General features: G+C 41.2%; 1 protein-coding gene across 5 annotated transcripts in view; it reads left to right on the top strand.

The window, feature by feature from the left end:
- lcmt1 (leucine carboxyl methyltransferase 1) overlaps positions 1 to 10,110 on the top strand; it is a 133,234-nt gene extending 123,124 nt beyond the window's left edge. For all 5 annotated transcript variants that reach the window (XM_063058571.1, XM_063058570.1, XM_063058569.1 and 2 more), the window contains exons 10-12: positions 5,237 to 5,328; positions 6,261 to 6,358; positions 7,516 to 10,110. In XM_063058571.1, coding sequence (XP_062914641.1) covers positions 5,237 to 5,328; positions 6,261 to 6,358; positions 7,516 to 7,547 — 222 coding nt within the window. In that variant the 3' untranslated portion in view covers positions 7,548 to 10,110. The remainder of the gene's footprint in view (positions 1 to 5,236; positions 5,329 to 6,260; positions 6,359 to 7,515) is intronic.
- Positions 10,111 to 22,954: the final 12,844 nt, after the last annotated feature.

Here is a 22,954-nt window from a genome sequence, read left to right as displayed (position 1 = left end):
TTTCCCAATGTACTTACTGATAGACCTTTACACTGTCCACAACAGCACTGAACTTAACGTACTAGTATGCTCATATACCTGTCAACATTTCATTCAAATCATTAATAAAGCAGAAACCCCAGCACCAATCCCAGCAGAATGTTGTCTTTTTTCCTTTGCTGATTTTGCTTTTTGTGTGGGGGGGGGAGTTGATGTCTTTTCTTTCATCAACCCCCGTGGTCTTCCTGTATTTAACGGCTGTCTGCAGTAGACAAATATCAGAGTTGTATCGTACATTAGGAAGACTAATCATGCAATGCTCCCTGTTATTGTTGATGGTGAGGATGTGGATGTGGTGAGGACCTACAAGTAGCTGGGGGTGCACCTGGATGACAGACTTGAGTGGAGCACCAACAAAGAGGCTGTGTACAAGACGGGCTAGAGTTGCCTCTACTTCCTGAGGAGACTGAGGTCCTTTGGAGTATGCAGGCCTCTCCTTCACATATTCTACCAGTCTTTTGTCGCCAGTACAATCTTTTATGCAGTGGTGTGCTGGGCAATGGCATCAACACGGGTGATGCCAACAGGCTCAATAAACTGATTAGAAATACTGTCTCTGGACTGGAGTCAAACTGGACACACTGGAGGCTATAGTAGAACAAATATGATGTAAATAATAGGATGCAAAACTGGGCTGAGAAGTGGCAGCTGGAGTTCAACCCAGATGAGTGTGAGGTGGTTCATTTTGGTAGGCCAAATATGATGGCAAAATATGGTATTAATGGCAAGGCACTTGGCAGTGTGGAGAATCAGAGGGATCTTGGGGTCTGAGTCCATAGAACACTCAAAGCTGCTGCGCTGGTTGACTGTGTGGTTAAGAAGGCATGCAGTGCATTGGCCTTCATCAATCGTGGGATTGAGTTTAAGAGCCGAGAGATAATGTTGCAGCTATGCAGGACCCTGGTCAGACCCCACTTGGAGTACTGTGCTCAATTCTGGTTGCCTCACTACAGGAAGGACATGGAAACCATAGAAAGGGTGCAGAGGAGATGTACAAGGATGTTGCCTGGATTGGAGAGCATGCCTTATGAGAACAGGTTGAGCGAACTTGGCCTTTTTCTCCTTGGAGCAACAGAGGATGAGAGGTGACCTGATAGAGGTGTATAAGATGATGAGAGGCATTGATCATGTGGATAGTCAGAGGCTTTTTCCCAGGGCTGAAATGGCTTGCATGAGAGGGCATAATTTTAAGGTGCTTGGAAGTAGGTCAGATGTCAGGGGTAAGTTTTTTACACAGAGAGTGGTGAGTGCATGGAATGGGCTGTCGGCGGTGGTGGTAGAGGTGGAAGCCATAGGGTCTTTTAAGAGACTCCTGGATGGATACATGGAGCTTAGAAAAATAGAGGGCTATGGGTAAACCTAGGTTGTTCTAAGGTAAGGACATGTTTGGCACAGCTTTGTGGACCGAAGGGCCTGTATTGTGCTGTAGGTTTTCTATGTTTCTAAAGGACCCTGCGGAAAACCCTGGCAATTCTGGACAATGTGTCTCACCCTCTGCATACCACCTTGGCTGAACAGAGGAGCACTTTTAGTGATAGACTAAGACAACCGCACTGTTCATAAGGAGCGCTATATGAGGTCATTCTTACCCTCAGCTATTAGGCTCTATAGTGAGTCAACCTATAGCAGGGGAAGTTGTACTCCTGTTAGACTGTTTGAGGAAACTTAATTTTTATTCTTTCTTACTTCTGTTTTGATATTTGTATATCAGTGCACTTGAATTGCAACTATGACACTGTAATTTCCTTTGTACGTTCTCCCTGTGACTGTGTGGATTTCCTTCTGGTGCTCCAGTTTCCTCCCACATTCCAAAGACTTATGAATTTGTAGGTTAATTGGTCATATGGATGTAATTGTGCAGCACAGACTAGTCGAACATGAATAGCCTGTTACTGTGCTGTATCTGTAAATAAAATCACTGGTCATGTTCTGCAGCCAGAATAACAGTGTTCCACCCCTACTTTGTCTTTTGTGGGCAAGGCAGTTCCAAATACAAATTTGCAATGCACCCAAGATGCCATACATCTTTATCTTCTGAATCAGACTACCAATGGGGACCTTGTCTACTGCCTTACTCTCATCAAGCTCCTTTGTTAGCTCCACATAAAACTTGTTCGAATTTGTAAGGCAAGACCTGCTCTTCGCTGCGCAAATCCATGCTGACTGTCTCTAGACAGTCATGCCTTTGTGGATGTACATAAACCCCATCCTTCATTGTCCTCCCCAATGCCTTCCCTACCATTGACATGAGGTTCACTGGACTAGAATACCAGAGAGGCCAACTTCTGGTACAGCTACAATAAACAAATGGATGAGCAATAATTTACTAAAACTAAATTAAGATAAAACTCTTAGTTGATCTCGTAGCCAAATGAGATAAACTTGGGAACTTGGCTCCCCTTGTAAAATCAGAAGTAACAAAACTAGGTGTTACCCTTGATTCAGATTTGAATTTTAAATCCCACATAATGAAAGTGACCAAAGTATCATTTCTACACTTAGAAATATTTCAGAGCTTCGTCCATTTCTGTTACGCAACCATGCTGAAAAATTAATTTATGGCTTTGTATCGAATAGAGTAGATTGCTGCAATACACTTTATATTGGCCTTCCAAAGCAATCTACTCATTTAACTCATTCAGAATTCTGCTGCTAGAGTCTTAACTAAAACCTGGATGAGGGAACATATCACTCCTCTCCTAAGTACTCTGCATTAGCTTCCTGTACCTTTTGGAATTGATTTTTAAGCTCTCTTAATTGTTTTTAAAGCTCTTAATGGTCTGGGACTGGGGTACATCACAGAATCATTTTTGTTTGAGCATGAGCTCCCAGGTCTTCTGCCCGTCTCTTAAACTTAAATTTAAATGATCTCCCTCAAAAGAAAATTAGCAGGTCAAGTTTTTTAACTGCACTACTAAACTGTGGAACTGAATACCTAAAACTAAAAAGGGCGCAAACTCCACTTTTAAACACCAGCTCAAAACATATTTATTTAATCTTGCTTTTAATTAATATAATTTTGTCTTTTATATGTATATTTTAAACTTTATCCCATTGTAAAACACTTTGAACTATATCATTTGGATGAAAACAGCTCTATAACTATTATTATTATCGTTATATTTTTATTTTTTCTCATCTGAAGCTAGTAAAGCTTGAGATACAGGCATAGTCAAGCACGCTCATTTCTTAATTGTGAGGAACTTTCGGAATATTCTAGTGATATTTTAGTATTGTGGGTTTCTGGTGATTTACGTAAATATTGCCGCATAGAGCTAATTCTTTAATGCTATTGTGTAGTGATTTTGGAATGATATTACCATTGTATACCTTGTTCATATTCCATAGTCTTTCAATTTCCTCTTTTAATTCATCATATTTCTGGTGTTTTTCACTTACTGATTTCTATATGTTATGTGTGTTTGGAATGGTTGTATCTATTATGTAAGATGTTCTTGCTTGTTTATCCTGTAATATTACATCTGAAGTATTATTATGGATTACCCTATCTAATAATGGATTGGTCATAATACAGTTTGTGGGATTCTGACTCTAAAACTAGATCAGGCTTGTATCTATAGTAGGGTATGGTGTTTTTTATGAGTTTGTATTTTAAAACAAGATCTTGGTGAATGATGTTTGCCATTTGATTGTGCCTGTATAAGTAATCAAATTGAGTTAAACTGCTGTAAGATGCTGTAATGTGTAGGATTTTATCTAGTTTCTCTTGGCGTTTTGTGCATTTGTTATCTTTTATTATGTATTTTTGATCATTTTTTGTGTGAACCACCTGGTCCTGCATTGCCACAGGGAACCCCTCTGTTTCTGGAAGAGGTCTCCAACTCTGAGTCAAGCATTCGATACCACCTTGTCAACATCTAGTCTGCTCAGATCATGGAGCGTCATGCTCTTCCATTGGTTAACTTTTTCTTCTAAAGTGATAATTTCTTCATTTTTCTGGGATGTGCTTTCATTTATGTTTACTGGTGTGTACTTATCAGAATTGTATTTGTTTCTCTATATTGTTAAATCATCTTTTTGTTGATGAAGATATATCCTTAAAAGTTTTATTTGACTGTAGTGTAATGTTTTCTTGTCCATTATTCCTCTTTCTCCTTCTGTCCGAGGTATTGTAAATCGAAGTACATTCGAGTGTACAGTGTTTTCTACAACTTGCCATTTCAGTTCATATTCTTCATTGTAAATTTTTCAGATCAGTTTCAGATCAAGATATTACTCAAAAGAATATATTATTGTGGGTATAGCAAAAGTGTTTATTGCCTTTGTTATATTTGGTAGATTTTCTTAAGCCTTGAAGTAAATTCTGTCAAAAGTTTTCACTTTATTGTGCAGTGATCTATTTTCTTTGCATGTTGATATCCTAGATACTTGTATGTATCACATTCATCCATTGGTTGTATTGTATCCTGCTGCTCTGTACTTTATTATTACTACTGAGATTATCCCTATTTCATTCTTGAACAAAGGCACAACATTTGCTACTCTCCAGACCTCTGGGACCTCAGTTGTTGCTAGTAAAGACACTAAAGATTTTGTCAAAACCCCAGTAATTTCACTCGTTCCTTCCAGTGTTCTGGGATAAATGCCATCTGGGATCAGGGCCCCTGGGAACTTACTCACCTTAATCAGTACTATCTTTTTAATTTTGAAATGCCGCAGTACATTAGCATTTCCCATTCTGCTTTCACTATCATCCAAATCCTCCTCTGTAAACATCAACACAGCACAACATAAAGTACTCGTTTCGTACCTCAGCCACTTACCACTCTAAGCACAAATTCCTTCCTTCATTCTTAAATTGACCTACCCTCTCCTTTAGTTATCCTGTTTTTCCTAAGTATAAAATGCCTTAGAATTCTTCTTGATCCTGCTGACCAAAGATATTTCATGGACCCCTTTGGCCTTCCTTTTCGCCTACTATTTTATATTCTGCAAGGGTCCAGTCTGAGTGCTCCCAATCAATGCCACCTTAGCTCTGTAATTTCCCCTTCCCCACTTAGTACTTTCACACAAGATCTGATTTTTAATCCTTACTCATAACTAATTAATGTGTTATGGTCACTATTCCCAAAAGTTTTGCCCGCTATCAGTTCTGTTCCCATCTGTTCCTAAATATTGAATAGCTTTGTTAATAGGAAGTGTAACTGCATCTCATCAAATTATTCTTCCTTCACAGAAGAACCGGTTTCTTTTGAATGGTTGGGACAATGTGAATGCCTTGGATATGATGACTGTTTATAACAGCTTACCACAAGTAGATGTTCAAAGGTACATTTAACGTGGATGCTTTTTTTTGTAGGGCTTTTTTTCACAGGACTTTAAATGCTGAAAATCTGAATCAAATCACAAAATGCCAGTAACATTCAGCAGGTTGGGCAGCATCTGTTGAGAGAGAAACAGTTAATGCTTCAGGTAGAAGGTCCTTCATAAAAGCACTGGCACCAACACCCTTTACAGAATGTAAAGCCCATAAATAGAGGCATTTACCTAAAGCAATTAGGTATAGTGTAACAGTTAACATTGCGTGATTACAGCGCCAGTGACCTGGATTCAATTCCGCTGTTGTCTATAAGGAGTTTGTATGGTTTCCCCCCATGACTGTCTAGGTTTCTTGCAGGTACTCCAGTTTCTTCCCACATACCAAAGATGTACAGGTTAGTATGTTAATGGTGACATAGGTGTAATTGAGCAGAACAGGCCCTTTGGGTCAGGAGAGCTTATTACCGTGCGGTATCTCTAAATTTTACTAGCCTATTATTGCTTTTGTTATGATGGCCTTGGGGTTAGAGTTCCCTGAGTTTCCACTTTCACTAATGTTGGTGCTAGATACTGCCTTGTTATTATTACATCCAGTGCAAGAGTACTTTTAAACCATGGATTAGTTCATCCATTCAGTAACTTTACTGTGCAAACAACAGGAATTCTGCAGATGCTGGAAGCTCAAGCAACACACATCAAAGTTGCTGGTGAACGCAGCAGGCCAGGCAGCATCTCTAGGAAGAGGTACAGTCGACGTTTCAGGCCGAGACCCTTCGTCAGGACGTCCTGACAAAGGGTCTCGGCCTGAAACATCAACTGTACCTCTTCCTAGAGATGCTGCCTGGCCTGCTGCGTTCACCAGCAACTTTGATGTGTGTTGCTTGAGTAACTTCACTGTTTTAGATTAGACTGTTTCTCCTAACCTTATTGATTTTCCCTAGGATAGAGCAACTCGAATTCTTGGATGAGAAGGAGCTTTTACAGCAGCTACTGCAGCATTATTGTATCTGCTGGGCCACGAAAGATAGTGAAGATTTTGGTAATTTTTTTTTCTACATAATATTCACCCTATAGTGATGATTGTTGACAGTAGAACTTTGTTTGTGTGTGGATGTGAAGCTAGGATGAGCTCAGATTCTGGTTACTGGACTGAGTTCTAGTACTCAGCCCAACGTTTTTGAAAAGAAACCAGAGGCAGCCTGGGGTTCCACTTGAGAAAGGGTAGGACAGGGCACAATGGCCAACATCTCCTACTCTGAAGAAAAAAACCCAGCTATTTTGGACACATTATTTGGAAACATAAGTAGGTTATGGAACAGTATGAAAGAGTAGCAAAACAAAAGGCCCAGGAATCTCATTTGTTTTGGTGAGCTAATATTATTCTACTCTATCTCTGATAGTTTTATTTTTCATTATTGTAGTGGGTGAATGTAGCCATGCGCATGTTAACTCAGAAGGAAGTTGCAGACAAAATGGGATTGGAGCCACTAAAGAATTAGCAGCAGCACATTGCTTATCCTTGCATAGTGAAGCAGATACAATAGGAACAGACACTGTGACTAAAAGTACTGATTTTAATGTTCAAGGAGTGAGTTTTTCATGTGGTGGATTATTCCACAATCCATGCTTAGCCATGTATTTGGGATGCACAGTAGCGTAATGGTTAGAGTGACGTTATTACAGTTTAGGGTGGGTGTCAGAGTTCAGTGTTCAATCCCACCATCCTCTGTAAGCAGTCTCCATGGGCCCTCAGTCCTCCCCATGGAATTTGTCAGCTTTCAGGTTATTTCCATACACGTACCAGCTAAGTTAATTAGTCATTGTACATTATCCCTTGATTTGGTTAGGATTAAATCGGAGTTTTCAGGGATTGCTGGGCAGTGCAGTTCGAAGGGCCAGAATAGCCTATTCTGTGCTGTGTCTCTAAATAAATGTATGCACCGTTCAAAGACAGCAATCTGATAATCTCAGCATAATAGCTAGAAAAGAAATCAAGTTAATATTTTTTATAAGTGCACTGCTAAAATTTCTTCTTTAAGGTGCAAGTGAATAGAAATAAAAATGAACGTGGGAGTATCGTGGTCTTGAATTACGGACAGACAGATTTGATGTACAATGTGCCCTACAGTGAACTACCATCCTTAATTACCACCCACTGTACTCCCACATATGTAAATGACTTTTCTGTGTTTTCAGGTATTGGTGACATTATGTTTGGGAGCATTTGATTTCCATTGACAAGCTACTTCAAGCCTGAAATGACAAATCCTGCAATTAGTTTGCATGAAAAACAGAATCTACTAAAGCTGTAATGGGACAGTGCCTTTGTGATTAAGTGTTTGTTGATGTGCAACAGAAAAGGTTGATATTAAACCATTTTGTGAACAAAGCCTATAATGTATGTCAGATTAACAAGCTATTGTTTTGCATTAAAAATAATTATTTTTTAAATTTGTGACAGCCACAAAATTCTGAGTTACAATCAAAATGTTAAAAGTATCAGGTTTGCTAGTACCATCAATTATTTTTCATTAATTCACAAAAACAGTGTGCCTCAAATGCTATAGATAATGAACATTTCTGCACAGTATTGTTATGGATTATTTGAATGAGAAATTTTATTTGGGATATATCTGCACTGATGCATGAATTGGTGAGCTGATGTGTGAACTGATATGATTAATGCTGGTACAGCCTGGACCTTACAGTTGCCACTGGCAGACCATGCCCACTGAACTGAGAGCAAACCTTCGGGTCACTGGCAACTGCTGGATCATCAATAAAAGTGAAGATTCATATTACTAAAAATTTACAAAACACTTTATAAAAATCCTGTGGAGCAAACTGTATAGATGCTGGTAAAACAATTATTGCATTAAGTTTAAAATTAGAAGAAAAGGAAATTACCTTGCAATTACTTGCCTGCCTCACCAAAATTGTTGTTCCTCTTAACATAATATGGCTGATTTCTCAGCCTAAGCCTTGGTTCTGGGAATTGTATGGAAGTTTCCACTTGCTGCATAATTGTCCAGAGGAGCAATTAGCTGAGCAGAATTTCAGGAATCCTGCCCCTGCAGGGGAACCCCACATCTTCCCACAATTACCTGGGTAGTAGCTGTCAGCTGTCAGCTTTTTAGTAAGTTAAATTGCTTTTGTTATTATCTAATATGTACTCTTCTATATATCTAAACTGCCCATGTCAGTTCATATGACATTAGTTTGATTGGTTCATTGCACACAGTGATTAGTCAGTTGGCATTAACTGTGGCTTACTCATCAGTGCACTCATCCCAGGCTCACTCACTCCAGCAACTTGAGTACTAAAAGTTTGGCTCATGCTTCAGTACTGAGGGGGTGCTGTATGGCTGGGAGCTTTTTGCTATGTCCTTTATTGTCATGGATAAATTTAAAGGCTAGTTATGGTTTTAGAGTTGGTCATTGAATCCCTAGAGTTACAGTTAAAAGCTGAAGCACAGTGTGATTTCAGAGACATAAGTCATTCATTAGTGTGTTTTTCAGGAAGTGACCCAGATTAATGTTTGAGATGCACCACAAGCACTTAAGGTCTATCTACGTTAAACACCTAATCAAAACAGAACTGAGGCTTGAGTGCTCCATTGCAAGACTCATTTATGCTCAACTAATGACTATAGTTATCTCCTTATGTTTGAAAAATAATGCCAGTTTATACCAGTAGCAACAGTCAGTCTGTTAGTTCAATCGCTTTTGGACCTACTGTTAGTTGGATTAAAATAAAACAGCTATTAATGCTGTTTTCTTCAAAGCGCCTGATATGAATGAAGTAGATAAATCCATTAACGTAAGCAAAGGCATTCTGTTTCATGTTCATATATTTTGTTTGTTTGTGATCAATAATAAAAAAATAGAAACAGATACTGGGAAGTACTCATTATTCACTAAGAAGAAAGACACATTCAAGGAGCAAGAGAGTAACATATTCAAGTATTTTAAAATTAAGAAGAAGGAAGTACTGAATTTGATTAGATGTACCCCGGATTGCTATGGGGAAGGAAACATGAGAGGAGATTGCTTGGGATCTATTGGACAGTTTTGCATCTTTGTTCCTCGTAGGTGAGGTGCAAGTTGATTGGAGGATAGCCAATTTTTTTCCTTTGGTCGAGAATGACAGCAAAATAAGCCATGTTGGTGGTAGGGAAACTACAAGAAAAAAAATCTTAAAGGACGGGATTTATCTTCACAGAAAGATAGAAAACCTGCAGCACAATACAGGCCCTTCGGCCCACAAAGTTGTGCTGAACATGTCCCTACCTTAGAAATTACCAGGGTTACCCATAGCCCTCTATTTTTCTAAGTTCCATGTACCTATCCAAAAGTCTCTTAGAAGACCCTATCATATCCGCTTCCACCACCGTTGCCAGCAGCCCATTCCACACACTCACCACTCTCTGCGTAAAAAAAAACGTACCCCTGACATCTCTTCTGTAGCTACTTTCAAGCACCTTAAAACTGTGTCCTCTCATGTTAGCCATTTTTTTTAAATGCAGATGCCTGGACATCTTAAACAGAAACAATGTTCTGGAACTACTCAGCAAGTTAGGCAGTGTCTGTGGAAAGTGAAACATTTCAGGTTGTAGGAGCAGAAGTTAGTGTGGTGTTTGACTGAAGTTCTTGGTTTATGTTGGAGTCCAAGAACACCCCCACTGCACCAAATGCAGATGGTGTCTGCAAAGGAATGAGGTTAATAATTTGTTAATGCAATCTTTTGATAATGTTTTATCTTAATATAATGTGCTAAATCTTTATACTTTGGTTTTCTTTATTTGCAGTTTTTCATGTTATTAAAAACTCTCACATTGTCTTGAAATAGTAGAGAGTTGTGAACTTTGCACAGCACATCACAGAAGCCAGCCTCTCCTCCATAGACTCTGTCTGTACATAGACCCTGCCTCAGTAAAGCAGTCAGAATAATAAAGGCCTCACCCACCATGGACATTCTCTCTTTCCCCTCTTCAGATATTGAGATTGATAGGTTCTTGATTGGCCATGGCATCAAAGGTTACGGGGAGAAGGCCGGGAACTGAGGTTGAGGAGATTTAAAAAAAGGATCAGCCATGACTGAATGGCGGAGCAGACTCGATGGGCCAGATGGCCTAATTCTGCTCCTATGTCTTATGATCTTGCACCTTACTTGCGCAGCACTTCATCTGTAGCTATTACATTTTATTCTGGATTCTGTTAATGTTTTACCTTGCCCTTCCTCGATGCACTGTGTATGAATAGTATGAAAGTCAAATTTTCACTGTTTGTGCGGGCACTGCGTGACTTGTAATCCTGTTACATATCAGTACCACAAAATAACAGACAGTACACCGCATACAATTAAATGATTTAACTCTGTAATTCTTAATTTGACTACAGGGTTAGTGAAGATAAAGCAAAAAAAGAAAAGGGCCCATTTTGATGAAACAATCTAATGTGCACAAGTTGGGGCTCACAGTTTCCCCTTCACCGATCCTCCTTCAATCTCCCCGGCCTTCATCAGGTCATGGCTTTGCTCTGGCATCTTCTCTCTTCATCTCCCAGTGAACAAAAGACCCAGATCACACGGGTGTTAGGCACACACCACAAAAACACCCTCCCGCCTTTGGATGGCTCACATTCCAAAGCACCTGTTTTCTCTAACCATGCTTCTACAGAAAGACCATTACATTAGCAGTGAAACTTTTCCCAGTGTGTTACATTTAGAATATGGACTGTTCCACGTTGCCAACAAACAGGAAGGCTTGGCTGGGGTCCACGTGGGTGCCTTTGGCTATCCCTCGACTTTGGATTCCATCTGCCACATATTTGCCCATTCTTCCAATTTGTCTAAATCCTGCTGCAAACACATTGTTTCCTCAGCACTACCCACCCCTCTACCTATCTTCGTATCATCTGCAAAATTTGCCACAAAGCCATCAATTCCATTATCTAAATCATTGATAAACAATGTGAAAAGAAGCAGTCCCAATACTGACCCCTGAGTAACACTACTAGTCACTGGTAACCAACTAGAGAAGGCCCCTTTTATTTCCACTCCCTGCTTCCTGCCTATCAGCCATTCCTCTATCTATGCCAGTATCTTTCCTGTAACACCGCAGGATTTTATCTTGTTAAGCAGCCTCATGTTTGGTACCTTTATCAAATGCCTTCTGAAAATCCAAGTAAATGACATCCACTGCCTCTCCTTTGTCCACCTTGCTAGTTACTTCCTTGAAGAATTCTAACAGCTTTGTCGGGCAAGATTTCCCTTGTTCGGCTGTATTCATGTGTGGTTGAATGACATTTAACCTTGACCTTGAACTTGATTTTGAGAGGACTAGAATATAAAAGCAAGGATGTAATGCTGAGGTTTTATAAGCGTTGGTCAGACCACACTTGGAGTATTGTGAGCAGCTTTTGGCCCCTTTATCTCAGAAAGGTTCTGCTAGCGTTGGAGAGAGTCCAGGGAAGAATCATGAGAATGATTCTGGGAACGAAAGGGTTAACGTATAAGTGTTTGATGGCTTTGGGCTGATAATCACTGTAGGTTAGAAGAATTAGGAGGGATTTCATTGAAACCTATTGAACATTGAAAGGCATAGATAGAGTGAGTGCGGGGAGGATGCTTTCTATAGTTGGAGAGTGTAGGACCATGCGGTGCAGCCACAGAATAGAGGGAAGATACAGAATTAGAAATGAAGAATACTATTGTGGAATTCAGTAAAAATATTTGAGCAATCTTGTATACATTTTGTTTGATTAAGCATTCTTGTTCATTTAAATAATTATGGGTTTAATGTATAAATATGTGATCACACTACCATGTGATATGTGCACACCTCACTTAAAGTAAACACAAAGTGAGACCAGCAACACACACCAAAGTTTCTGGTGAAAGCAGCAAGCCAGGCAGCATCTCTAGGAAGAGGTACAGTCGACGTTTCGGGCCGAGACCCTTCGTCAGGACCGGCAACTTTGATGTGTGTTGGCCTGCTGCGTTCACCAGCAACTTTGATGTGTGTTGCTTGAATGTCCAGCATCTGCAGAATTCCTCGTGTTTACAAAGTGAGACCTGTATTTTGGACTCCCATGTCTTCCTTTGAATTTCTTTACAAAACATATCAAATGTCCCTTTAGAACAAAGATGAGGAGGAATTTCTTTAGCCAGAGGCTCGTAAATCTGTGAAATTCTTTGCCACGGACAACTGCAGAGGCAAAGTCTCTGGGTATATTTAAGGTGGAGGTCGATAGGTTCTTGATTAACGGCATAAAATGTTACAGGGGGAAGGCAGGAGATTGGGATTGAGAGGGATAATCAGCCATGATGGAATGGCGGAGCAGACTCAATGGGACAAATGGCCTAATTCTGTTCCTATGTCTTACTGTCTAATGGTTGAAGGGAACAGATTAGATCTGTTGTCCAGTAATAAAAAGGAGGAAAACACAAAATGCAGGAGAAACTCAGCAAGTCAGATAGCATTTATGGTGAGGAATAAACAGTCGGCATTTCAGGCAGAGAACCTTCGTCAGGACTGGAAAGGAAATTGGCAGAGGCCAGAGCAAGAGAAAGGGGGAGGAGTACAGCTAGGTGATAGCAGATGAGGGAGAAGGTGGGTGGATGAGAGGAGGGATGAAGTAAGAAGCTGCTGATAGGTGGAAGAGGTAAAGGGCTGATGAAGAAGGAATCTGATAGGAGAGGACAATGGGAGAAAGGGAAGGAGGAGAGGCATCCGAGTGATGTGATGGGTGGGTGAGAAGGGGGAATGGAAAAAGAGAGAATAAGCCTCTCCGCACCACCTCCCTCTGCAACGCTAAATCCACTGCAGACTTTGAGCCCGCAATAACGGCTTCATATATCCATGTCCTTACAGTGAATGATCATATCTGACTGAAGAATGAATCCTCACCAATGGGTCATTTCCGGACCACAGTGCACCCACATAAAATATTTGACACGCACAGCACCTAAACCAAAACATTATCATAAATAAGTTATTAAAATTCATGCAGCACAGGTAAACGGTAAACCGAGCAGTTGTCGCAGTTACTTGAAAACAAACCAAAACCACCGAGAGACTAGGCCAGAGTACTCGGCACTTCCAAATAACAAATTTCCAAATTGAAAAAGTTACGTTCAATCCTTTGTTACGAAACCAGCAAAGACGGACAATCTTGTAGTGATAAAAAAACTAACAAAACTAAATTAGTGATACAGTGTTTAAATCGGCATAACCAAGCATTCTAATTGGTGATACAACTAAGTGTAATTAACGGTCGAACTAAATTAGCATCCCAATTAGTGATTTTACAGTTAGCATAACTAATTAGCATATTTAAGCAACATTAGCGATTGAATAGCAGTCTAATAATGCTCCAATTAATGCACAACAAAAGGTATCTCTCTCCACTAGAATAAACTAAACTAACAAAACATGAGTATGTAATTTGCTTCTAACACCCCCAACCCAAGTGACAGATTACCATAATAAATGCATCACAGACGACAATACAGACAGAAAATAAATACAGTGGCATTTGGGCACCCCGGTCAAAATTTCTGTTACTGTGAATAGCTAAGCGAGTAAAAGATGAACTGATTTCCAAAAGGCATTAAGTTAAAAATGACACATTTCTTTAATATTTTAACCAAGAAAACTTTATTTCCATCTTTTACAGTTTCAAAATAACAAAAGAGGAAAAGGGCCTGAAGCAAAAGTTTGGGCACCCTGCATGGTCAGTACTTAGTAACTCTCCCCTTAGCAAGTATCACAGCTTGTAAACGCCTTTTGTAGCCAGCTAAGAGTCTTTCAATTCTTGTTTGGGGGATTTTCACCCATTCTTCCTTGCAAAAGGCTTCTAGTTCTGTGAGATTCTTGGGCCATCTTGCATGCACTGCTCTTTTGAGGTCTATCCACAGATCCTCGATGATGTTTAGGTCAGGGGACTGTGAGGGCTATGGCAAAACCTTCAGCTTGTGCCTCTTAAGGTAGTCCATTGTGGATTTTGAGGTGTGTTCAGGTTCATTATCCTGTTGTAGAAGCCATCCTCTTTTCATCTTTGGCTTTTTTACAGACAGTGTGATGTTTGCTTCCAGAATTTGCTGGTATTTAATTGAATTCATTCTTCCCTCTATCAGTAAATGTTCCCCGTGCCACTGGCTGCAACACAAGCTCAAAGCATGCTCGACCCACCCCCATGCTTAACAGTTGGAGAGGGGTTCTTTTCATGAAATTCTGCACCCTTTTTTCTCCAAACATACTTTTGCTCATTGTGGCCAAAAAAATTCTATTCAAAAGGTTCAAAGAAACATCTAAACAAGCCTGATGCATTTTTGAAACAAGTCCTATGGACTGATGAAGTTAAAATAGAACTTTACAAGATGTGATACTTGCCAAGGGGGGTGTTACTAAGTACTGCCATGCAGGGTGCCCAAACTTTTGCTTCGGGCCCTTTTCCTTTTTTGTTATTTTGCAACTGTAAAAGATGGAAATAAAAAAGTTTTCTTGCTTAAAATATTAAAGAAATGTGTCATTTTTAACTTTATGCCTTTTGGAAATCAGTTCATCTTTTACTCGCTTAGCTATTCACTTAACAGAAATTTTGACCAGGGGTGCCCAAACTTTTGCATAGCTCCTTCAAAACAGCATCTTAATTATTAGACTATAATAATTACAACTACATACTATTAAAATAGGAGACATGAAATTTTCAAGGACAAACATCTTAACATTTATACAAAACTTGTTTCTTCTTCCAGTCAAGTCATGGAATAGTCATCTAGGCCAGAGGTTACCCATACTTGGCCCAGTACAGGGTGACCTTTACCACCACTCTTAGTCAAGTCAAAGTTATGAAGCTTTAGCTGTAGAAGCTGTAGCTTCTCAAACCTCTGCCTCCTGTAGAAGACAGATCTTGGTTATTGGCCTGTCCAGACAGCTGGTCTTGGTCTTGATGCGCACTTGCCACACAAGTCCTCTTCTGTCTAGAAAGATTTGAATGACTCTTCCCACGACCCATGAGTTTCAAGGCACTGTATCATCAACTACTGTATTAGCACAATATCTCTTGGGAAGAAATTGCATTTTATACCTGGCCATTTCTGATGTACCTGTACTTCCTGACCCACTGTTTCCAAAACAAGTTTGATGTGTATTGGCCCTGCTTCCATCTACAATGTGCATAGACTTCCTTCTTTTGGAACTCTCCTGATGGTAAGGATAGTGAGGTCTTCAGAACTAACAGATGGTTTGGTGTTAGTGCTTCCAAATCATTGGGATGGGAGGATGCTTTAGTAATTGGATGACAGCCTCTACTTCACAAAGGACTCTGTGAAAACTCTCTTCATCAGGATTCTATACCTTCATGGTGGAATTGAGGACCTTTCACACAAACCTGATCAATCTCTTTCATATTCCTCCATGACGTGAATCAGGTTAGGGGGTTAAAATTCTACTTAATTCCTTTTTGAAGAAAGATGTCACTGATCTGTGAATGATTCAACTTCTCAATGACTTCTTGCAACTCACACTCAGCTCCTAAAAGTTTGTCTCATTATCAGAGCACAGTTCACGAACCTGTCCTCATCTTGCTATAAAGCGTCAAAGTGCATTTACAAACGAAAGCTGCGTCTAAAGAAGATGCCACTTCAACATGAACAGCTTATGTAGCTAGACATGTATGCTTCTTCACAGTACTCCTTCTGCTCTTCACCCCAAAAGGTCCAAGGTCGTCCACTCCTGCATGTATAAATGGAGGTCCATCTGGGGAGACTATGTCCAGAGGTTGAGCTGTTCTGAGCTGGCATCCTGGAGCAGTGTGCAACCATCAAAACAGCACACTTAGACAGGGTCCTTCTTATAGCTGTACTAGCACTGGGAATCCAGTATTTTTGATGCATCCTGGATAACGTGGTTACGGCCACCATGTGCCACCTCTTGATGTACCTGCTTCAGAATGAGTTCTGAGATATGAAGATCCTTTTCCAGAACAAAAGGATGTTTAGTCGCTTCAGGCATAGCTGTCCTACTAAGCCGTCCACCAACTCTCACAGGCATTCACTTCCAGGCTGAAGAAGGTACTGATACCCATGTCTCATTCTTCAGGAACGTTTTTGCCTTCAACCCCCTAGAAGCAACATTTGTAGGGTTATGAGGTGTTTACATACCTCCATTAAGATGCCTGTGGGACCTTTTGTATTTCTGAAACTCTGCAATGAAGATTTAGAACCTGGAATTTTCATTCTGATATGCTTCATCACAGAAGTACTATCAGTCCAAAACACTGAATCATGAATTTGCATGTGCCACTCCTTTCTCCACGATGTGTCCAATGGTCTCACTATCGTAGCAGTGGAGAGCTCCACATGAGGGATGGAAACTGACTTCAATGGACCTACTCTAGATTTTCCCATGATAAAGGCACTGAGTACCTGAGAGTGCGTATTGTGTAACAACAGGTAGGCCACTGCTCTGTAAAGAGGTGTAACTGTGCAGCAGTAGCTTCTCCAAAATCCAGGGGTTTCAAACATCTAACAACCTTGAAGTCTTCCAGTGGCAGAATTCTTCCAGCCAGCTTATCCACTTCTGAATAACTGATGTAGGTATAGTGTCACCCCAGCCAAGCCCTTTCTTACATAGATCTTGTAGGATCTTCTTAGCAGATAGCACCACCGAACTTAAGATTGCTGAAGGATCATATGTGGAACTAACTGTGGAGAGGATCCCCCTTCTGGTGAATGATCTATCTTGAAATTATCAGACTGAATGCACCATTGCACACCCAGTGAAGATATATCTTGATCCAAATCCAAATCATTTATGTCTTTCACTCTTTGCTCTTCTGGTATCACAGCTAGCATGCTATATTTGTTGGTTATCCACTTTGTGAGTTGAAAGCTAACTCCAGCACAAATGGATTCAATGTCATGATAGAGAGACTTCACTTCTTCCTCAGAGGACACTGGCACAAGATAGTCATCAACACAGAAGTAATGCAAAACTTTACCTACCATCACGCAGGTAAACTGTTCTTCATTGTCTTCCGTGAATTTCCTAAGAGTGAAGTTGGTGCAGCTTGGTAATGAAGTTGCTCCAAAGAGATGTAACACCATTCTAAACACTCTGTCTTGGCTGAAGTCACCATCGGGCCACCAGAGAAACCTCAGCAGAACTGCATCTTCCACTGCCACTTTAACCTGATGAAACATTGATTCAATGCCTGCCATGATCACCACTGGTTCTTTTCTGAGTCTGGTTTTGACTCCAAACAGTGAGCTAGTAAAATCTGGTCCCTGTAAAAGCTGAGCATTAAGTGATATTTCCTGAAAAGTTGCTCCACAGGCAAACATACATGGTTTCCCTTTTCTGGGAAGACAAAAACCATGATGTGGAATATACCAGAGTTTCCCATCACAGTGTTCCAGATCCTCCGCTGGCACTCTTGCGGATAACCTTTGGAGATGACATTCTTCATGAGAGCTGTGTAGTCAGTGTGAAATGACAAATCCTTCGTAAACCTCTTCCTTAGATTTAGAACACGCCGTTCAGCAATCTTTCTGTTATTTGACATTATAACCTCCTTCTTTCTCAAAGGTAAACTAACCTGGTAGTGGCCATCCTCCAGTTTTGTGCAATTTGTAACCAGCTCCATGAACTTGTGACCATCTCTTGACAAACCAGGTTGCTCATCCTGACTGCATTCAAGGAAGTCTGCCTTGAACTGCTGCTGTCAAAGCTCATCCAAGTTCAAAACTGAGATCCTGTTAACTGTCAGTTTTGGCTGTGCACAGTCTCCTCCATTACTAAGATCATCCTTCAGTGGTCCATTCACAGTCCAACTCAACAATGTTCTGATTGCACAGGGTCCATCATTAACACTGTGAATCACTTGCAATGGCTTCAATACTTCAGATACATTTGTCCCTAACAGCAGCTCATTTCTGAAAGAATCTCTGCAAATGGATATGTTTCCATCAGACCATAAGATATAGAAGCAGAATTAGGCCATTCAGCCCATCAAGTCTGCTCCACCATTCCATCATGGCTAATCCCAGATCCTACTCAACCCCCTACACCTACCTTCACGGCATATACCCTGACGGATCAGGAAACGATCAACTTCCACCTTAAATATTCCCACAGACTTGGACTCCATCACAGTAGTGGCAGAGCATTCCACAGATTCACCACTCTCTGGCTAAAAAAATCTTCCTTACCTCTGTTCTAAAGGGTCACCCCTCAATTTTGAGGCTGTACACTCAAGTTCTGGTTTCCCCCACCAGAGGAAACATCCTCTCCACATCCACCATATCTAGTCCTTTCAACAATCGGTAGGTTTCAATGAGATCCCCCTGCATTCTTCTAAATTCCAGAGAGTACAGGCCCAAAGCTGCCAAGCTCTCCTCATATGTTAACCCCTTCATTCCCAGAATCATTCTTGTGAACCTCCTCTGGACTGTCTCCAATAACAACACATCCTTTCTGACGCAAACAACAGGAATTCTGCAGATGCTGGAAATTCAAGCAACACACGTAAAAGTTGCTGGTGAACGCAGCAGGCCAGGCAGCATCTCTAGGAAGAGGTGCAGTCGACGTTTCAGGCCGAGACCCTTTGTCAGGACTAACTGAAGGAAGAGTGAGTAAGGGATTTGAAAGTTGGAGGGGGAGGGAGAGATCCAAAATGATAGGAGAAGACAGGAGGGGGAGGTATGGAGCCAAGAGCTGGACAGGTGATAGGCAAAAGGGATATGAGAGGATCATGGGACAGGAGGTCTGGGAAGAAAGACAAGGGGGGGGTACCCAGAGGATGGGCAAGGGGTACATTCAGAGGGACAGAGGGAGAAAAAAGAGAGTGAGAGAAAGAATGTGGGTATAAAAATAAGTAACAGATGGGGTACGAGGGGGAGGTGGGGCATTAGTGGAAGTGAGAGAAGTCGATGTTCATGCCATCAGGTTGGAGGCTACCGAGATGGAATATAAGGTGTTGTTCCTCCAACCTGAGTGTGGCTTCACCTTTACAGTAGAGGAGTAGTATCCGTGTAAGCGGAACAAGTGCTACACATGCCCTTACACTTCCTCCCTTACCACCATTCAGGGCCCCAAACAGTCCTCCCAGGTGAGGCAACACTTCACCTGTGAGTCGGCTGGGGTGATATACTGCGTCCGGTGCTCCCGGTGTGGCCTTTTATATATTGGCGAGACCCGACGCAGACTGGGAGACCGCTTTGCTGAACACCTACGCTCTGTCCGCCAGAGAAAGCAGGATCTCCCAGTGGCCACAAATTTTAATTCCACATCCCATTCCCATTCTGACATGTCTATCCATGGCCTCCTCTACTGTAAAGATGAAGCCACACTCAGGTTGGAGGAACAACTCCTTATATTCTGCCTGGGCAGCCTCCAACCTGATGGCATGAACATCGACTTCTCTAACTTCCGCTAATGCCCCACCTCCCCCTCGTACCCCATCTGTTACTTATTTTTATACACACATTCTTTCTCTCACTCTCCTTTTTCTCCCTTTGTCCCTCTGAATATACCCCTTGCCCATCCTCTGGGTCTCCCCCCCTCTTGTCTTTCTTCCCAGACCTCCTGTCCCATGATCCTCTCGTATCCCTTTTGCCTATCACCTGTCCAGCTCTTGGCTCCATCCCTCCCCCTCCTATCTTCTCCTATCATTTTGGGTCTCCCCCTCCCCCTCCAACTTTCAAATCCCTTACTCACTCTTCCTTCAGTTAGTCCTGACGAAGGGTCTCGGCCTGAAACGTCGACTGCACCTCTTCCTAGAGATGCTGCCTGGCCTGCTGCGTTCACCAGGAACTTTTATGTGTGTTACATCCTTTCTGAGATATGTGGCCCAAAACTATCTTAAGTGCAGCCTGATTAGTGCCTTATAAAGCCTCAGTATTATGTCCTTGCTTTTATATTCTATTCCCCTTGAAATAAATGCCAACATTGCAGTCACCTTCTTTACCACAGACTGAACCTGTAAATTAACCTTCTGGGAGTCTTGCACAAGGACTCTTAATTCCCTCTGCACCTCTGATGTTTGAAACTTCTCCCTATTTAGATAATAGTCCGCACTATTGTTCCTTTTACCAAGTTGTATTATCATACATTTCCCAACACTGTATTCCATCTGCTACTTTTTTGCCGATTCTTCCAATTTGTCTAAGTCCTGCTGCAATTGCATTGCTTCCTCAGCACTACCTACCCCTCCATCTATCTTCGTATCATCAGTAAACTTTGTCACAAAGCCATCTATTCCATTATCTAAATTATTGACAAACAATGTGAAAAGCAGCGGTTCTAATACTGACCCCTGAGGAACACCACTAGTCACTGGCAGCCAACCATAAAAGGCCCCTTTTATTCCCACTCGCTGCCCCCTGCCTGTCAGCCATTTCTCTGTCCATGCCAGTATTTTTCCTGTAATGCCATAGGATTTTATCTTGTTAAGCAGCCTCGTGTGTGGCTCCTTATCTACAAGTCCAAGTAAATGACATCTTCTGCTCCTCCTTTGTCCACTCTGCTTGTTACTTCCTTGAAGAACTCTAACATGTTTGTCAGGCAAGATTTCATTTTGCAGAAACCATGAAACCAGAAACCAGACTGATTTTATCAGTAGTCTCCAAGTACCTCAAAACCTCATCCTTAATAATAGACTCTTAACACTTTCCCAACCACTGATGTTAGGCTAATTGGCCTATAATTTCCTTTCTCCCTGCTGAAGCGACATTTGCTATCTAACAGTCCTCTGGGACCATGCCAGAATCAAGTGATTCTTGAAAGATCATGACAAATGCATTCGTTATCTCTTCAGCAACCTCTCTCAGGACTCTGCGATGTAGTCCATCTGGTCCAATTGATTTATCCACCTTACAACCTTTGAGCTCACCGCGCACTTTTTCCTTTGTAAAAGCAATGACACTCACTCCTGCTCTCTGACACTCAAGGATCTCTGGCACACTGCTAGTGTCTTCCATGGCGAAGACAGATACAAAGTACCCATTAAGTTCATTTGCCATTTCTTTCGCCTCCATTACTGCCTCACCAGCATCATTTTCCAGTGGTCCAATAGTAACTCTCACCTCCCTTTTACTCTTTATATAACAGGAAAAAAACCCTTTGTATCCTGCTTTATATTCTTGTCTAGTCTGACCTCATATTTCGTTTTCTCCCCTTCTTATAGCTTTTTTAGTTGCCCTTTTTTGGATTTTAAAAGCCTCCCAACCATCCAACTTTCCACTCACTTTTGCCACCTTATGGTTTCAGGTGAGATCATTCCTGGAAATTTGTGGACAGGCATACTAACCTGCAGGTAGATGCTAGTTAGTTCACAATAGTTTTCACTATCTCAGCCAGCCATTTCCAATCCTGAAAAATTGTAGCTACTCATGATCTTCTCTTGACCTATGGTGTGTAAGAGAATTCATGTTCTTTTTCCTGTGAGGTTGAGCTTGTTCATGAGGCCCACTGTGCAGAACACTGCTGTATTTCCTTGATCTAGAAAAACATGTGTAACTACTGTCTTGTTACCCTTCTTAGACTTCACTTGTACTGGAACTATGGAAAGTTTGCCATCATGAATACTAGTGCCTGTAAGACCATTGGATACCAGGGTACTACACACTGCTGTGTCTGATTCTTTCTCTACTTGTTTTGGCTCTGCTCCCCCTTTCACCAGAGTGAATATGAAGTATCCTGGGATACCTGAAACATGTTTCCAGCAATCCTTGCTGACGTGTCCTGTCCAAAAACAGCAAAAACAGACACCATTTTCTTTTAGAAAGGCAATCTTTTGACTATGAGTCCTTTACTCCAACTAAAGTCATGAATCCAATGCGCGTACATCCTCGCAGAACAGCTACATCCCTTTAGCTAACGAGACCATTTCCCTTCCATTCGTTCCTGATTCAGTTTAGCTTTACTTCCCACAGTGGCTACAGCAGTGGTAAAGCTGTTCCCTTCAGCCTTACGATGAAATTGTGGCCTAGTTTTGTTTACACCTTTGCTTATTGCCAGTGATGTAGAGTCACTCCAGTGAAAGGATGCAAAATTAAAACAGCGGAGAAAGACAGACACAGCTGTGATTCGTACTCTGTATCCAGTGGCCCGTATATTCCCAAATATTTAGCTTTCTATAAAATCAACGACAGTCTTAGGGTTCACAGACCACCGTTCTCCATTTATCCCTAAGCATATAGGGCAATATTTTATGCAATTGACATATTGAGAAGCATGTCCAGATCAGGCATGTACTGCATTTCTTCCATGACATTGCAACAGCCTCTAAGAAAGAGACTGATCTTGAAGAGCTTTCACATCTTCAGCTTTGATACGTACCCAAGAAAGAGCCTTTTGCATTTAGGTGGATGCAATTTTCTGCTCATAACCAAAATGTCCATGTAGTAAAGACTTAGCTTTTACATATCCTTTCTTAGGGTCAACAGCTGGCAATTTCTGACCAGTTCTGTAGGGTGACCTTGAGTGTACTGTTTAAGGAAATAGAGGCAGTCACTGTAGCTATTGGTCTTGCCCTCAACATTGTTCCAAAAGCCCTCATGAATGCACGATACTGCAATGGATCATCATTGAAGATTTGACTCTTTCTTTCAGGCAAAGATGAAATGCAT

This window comes from Mobula hypostoma, chromosome 9 (assembly GCF_963921235.1).
Source record: "Mobula hypostoma chromosome 9, sMobHyp1.1, whole genome shotgun sequence".
In the NCBI taxonomy this organism is placed as follows: domain Eukaryota; kingdom Metazoa; phylum Chordata; class Chondrichthyes; order Myliobatiformes; family Myliobatidae; genus Mobula; species Mobula hypostoma.
The sequence above is the reverse complement of the archived record's forward strand: the minus strand, read 5'-3'. Positions and strand labels throughout refer to the sequence as shown.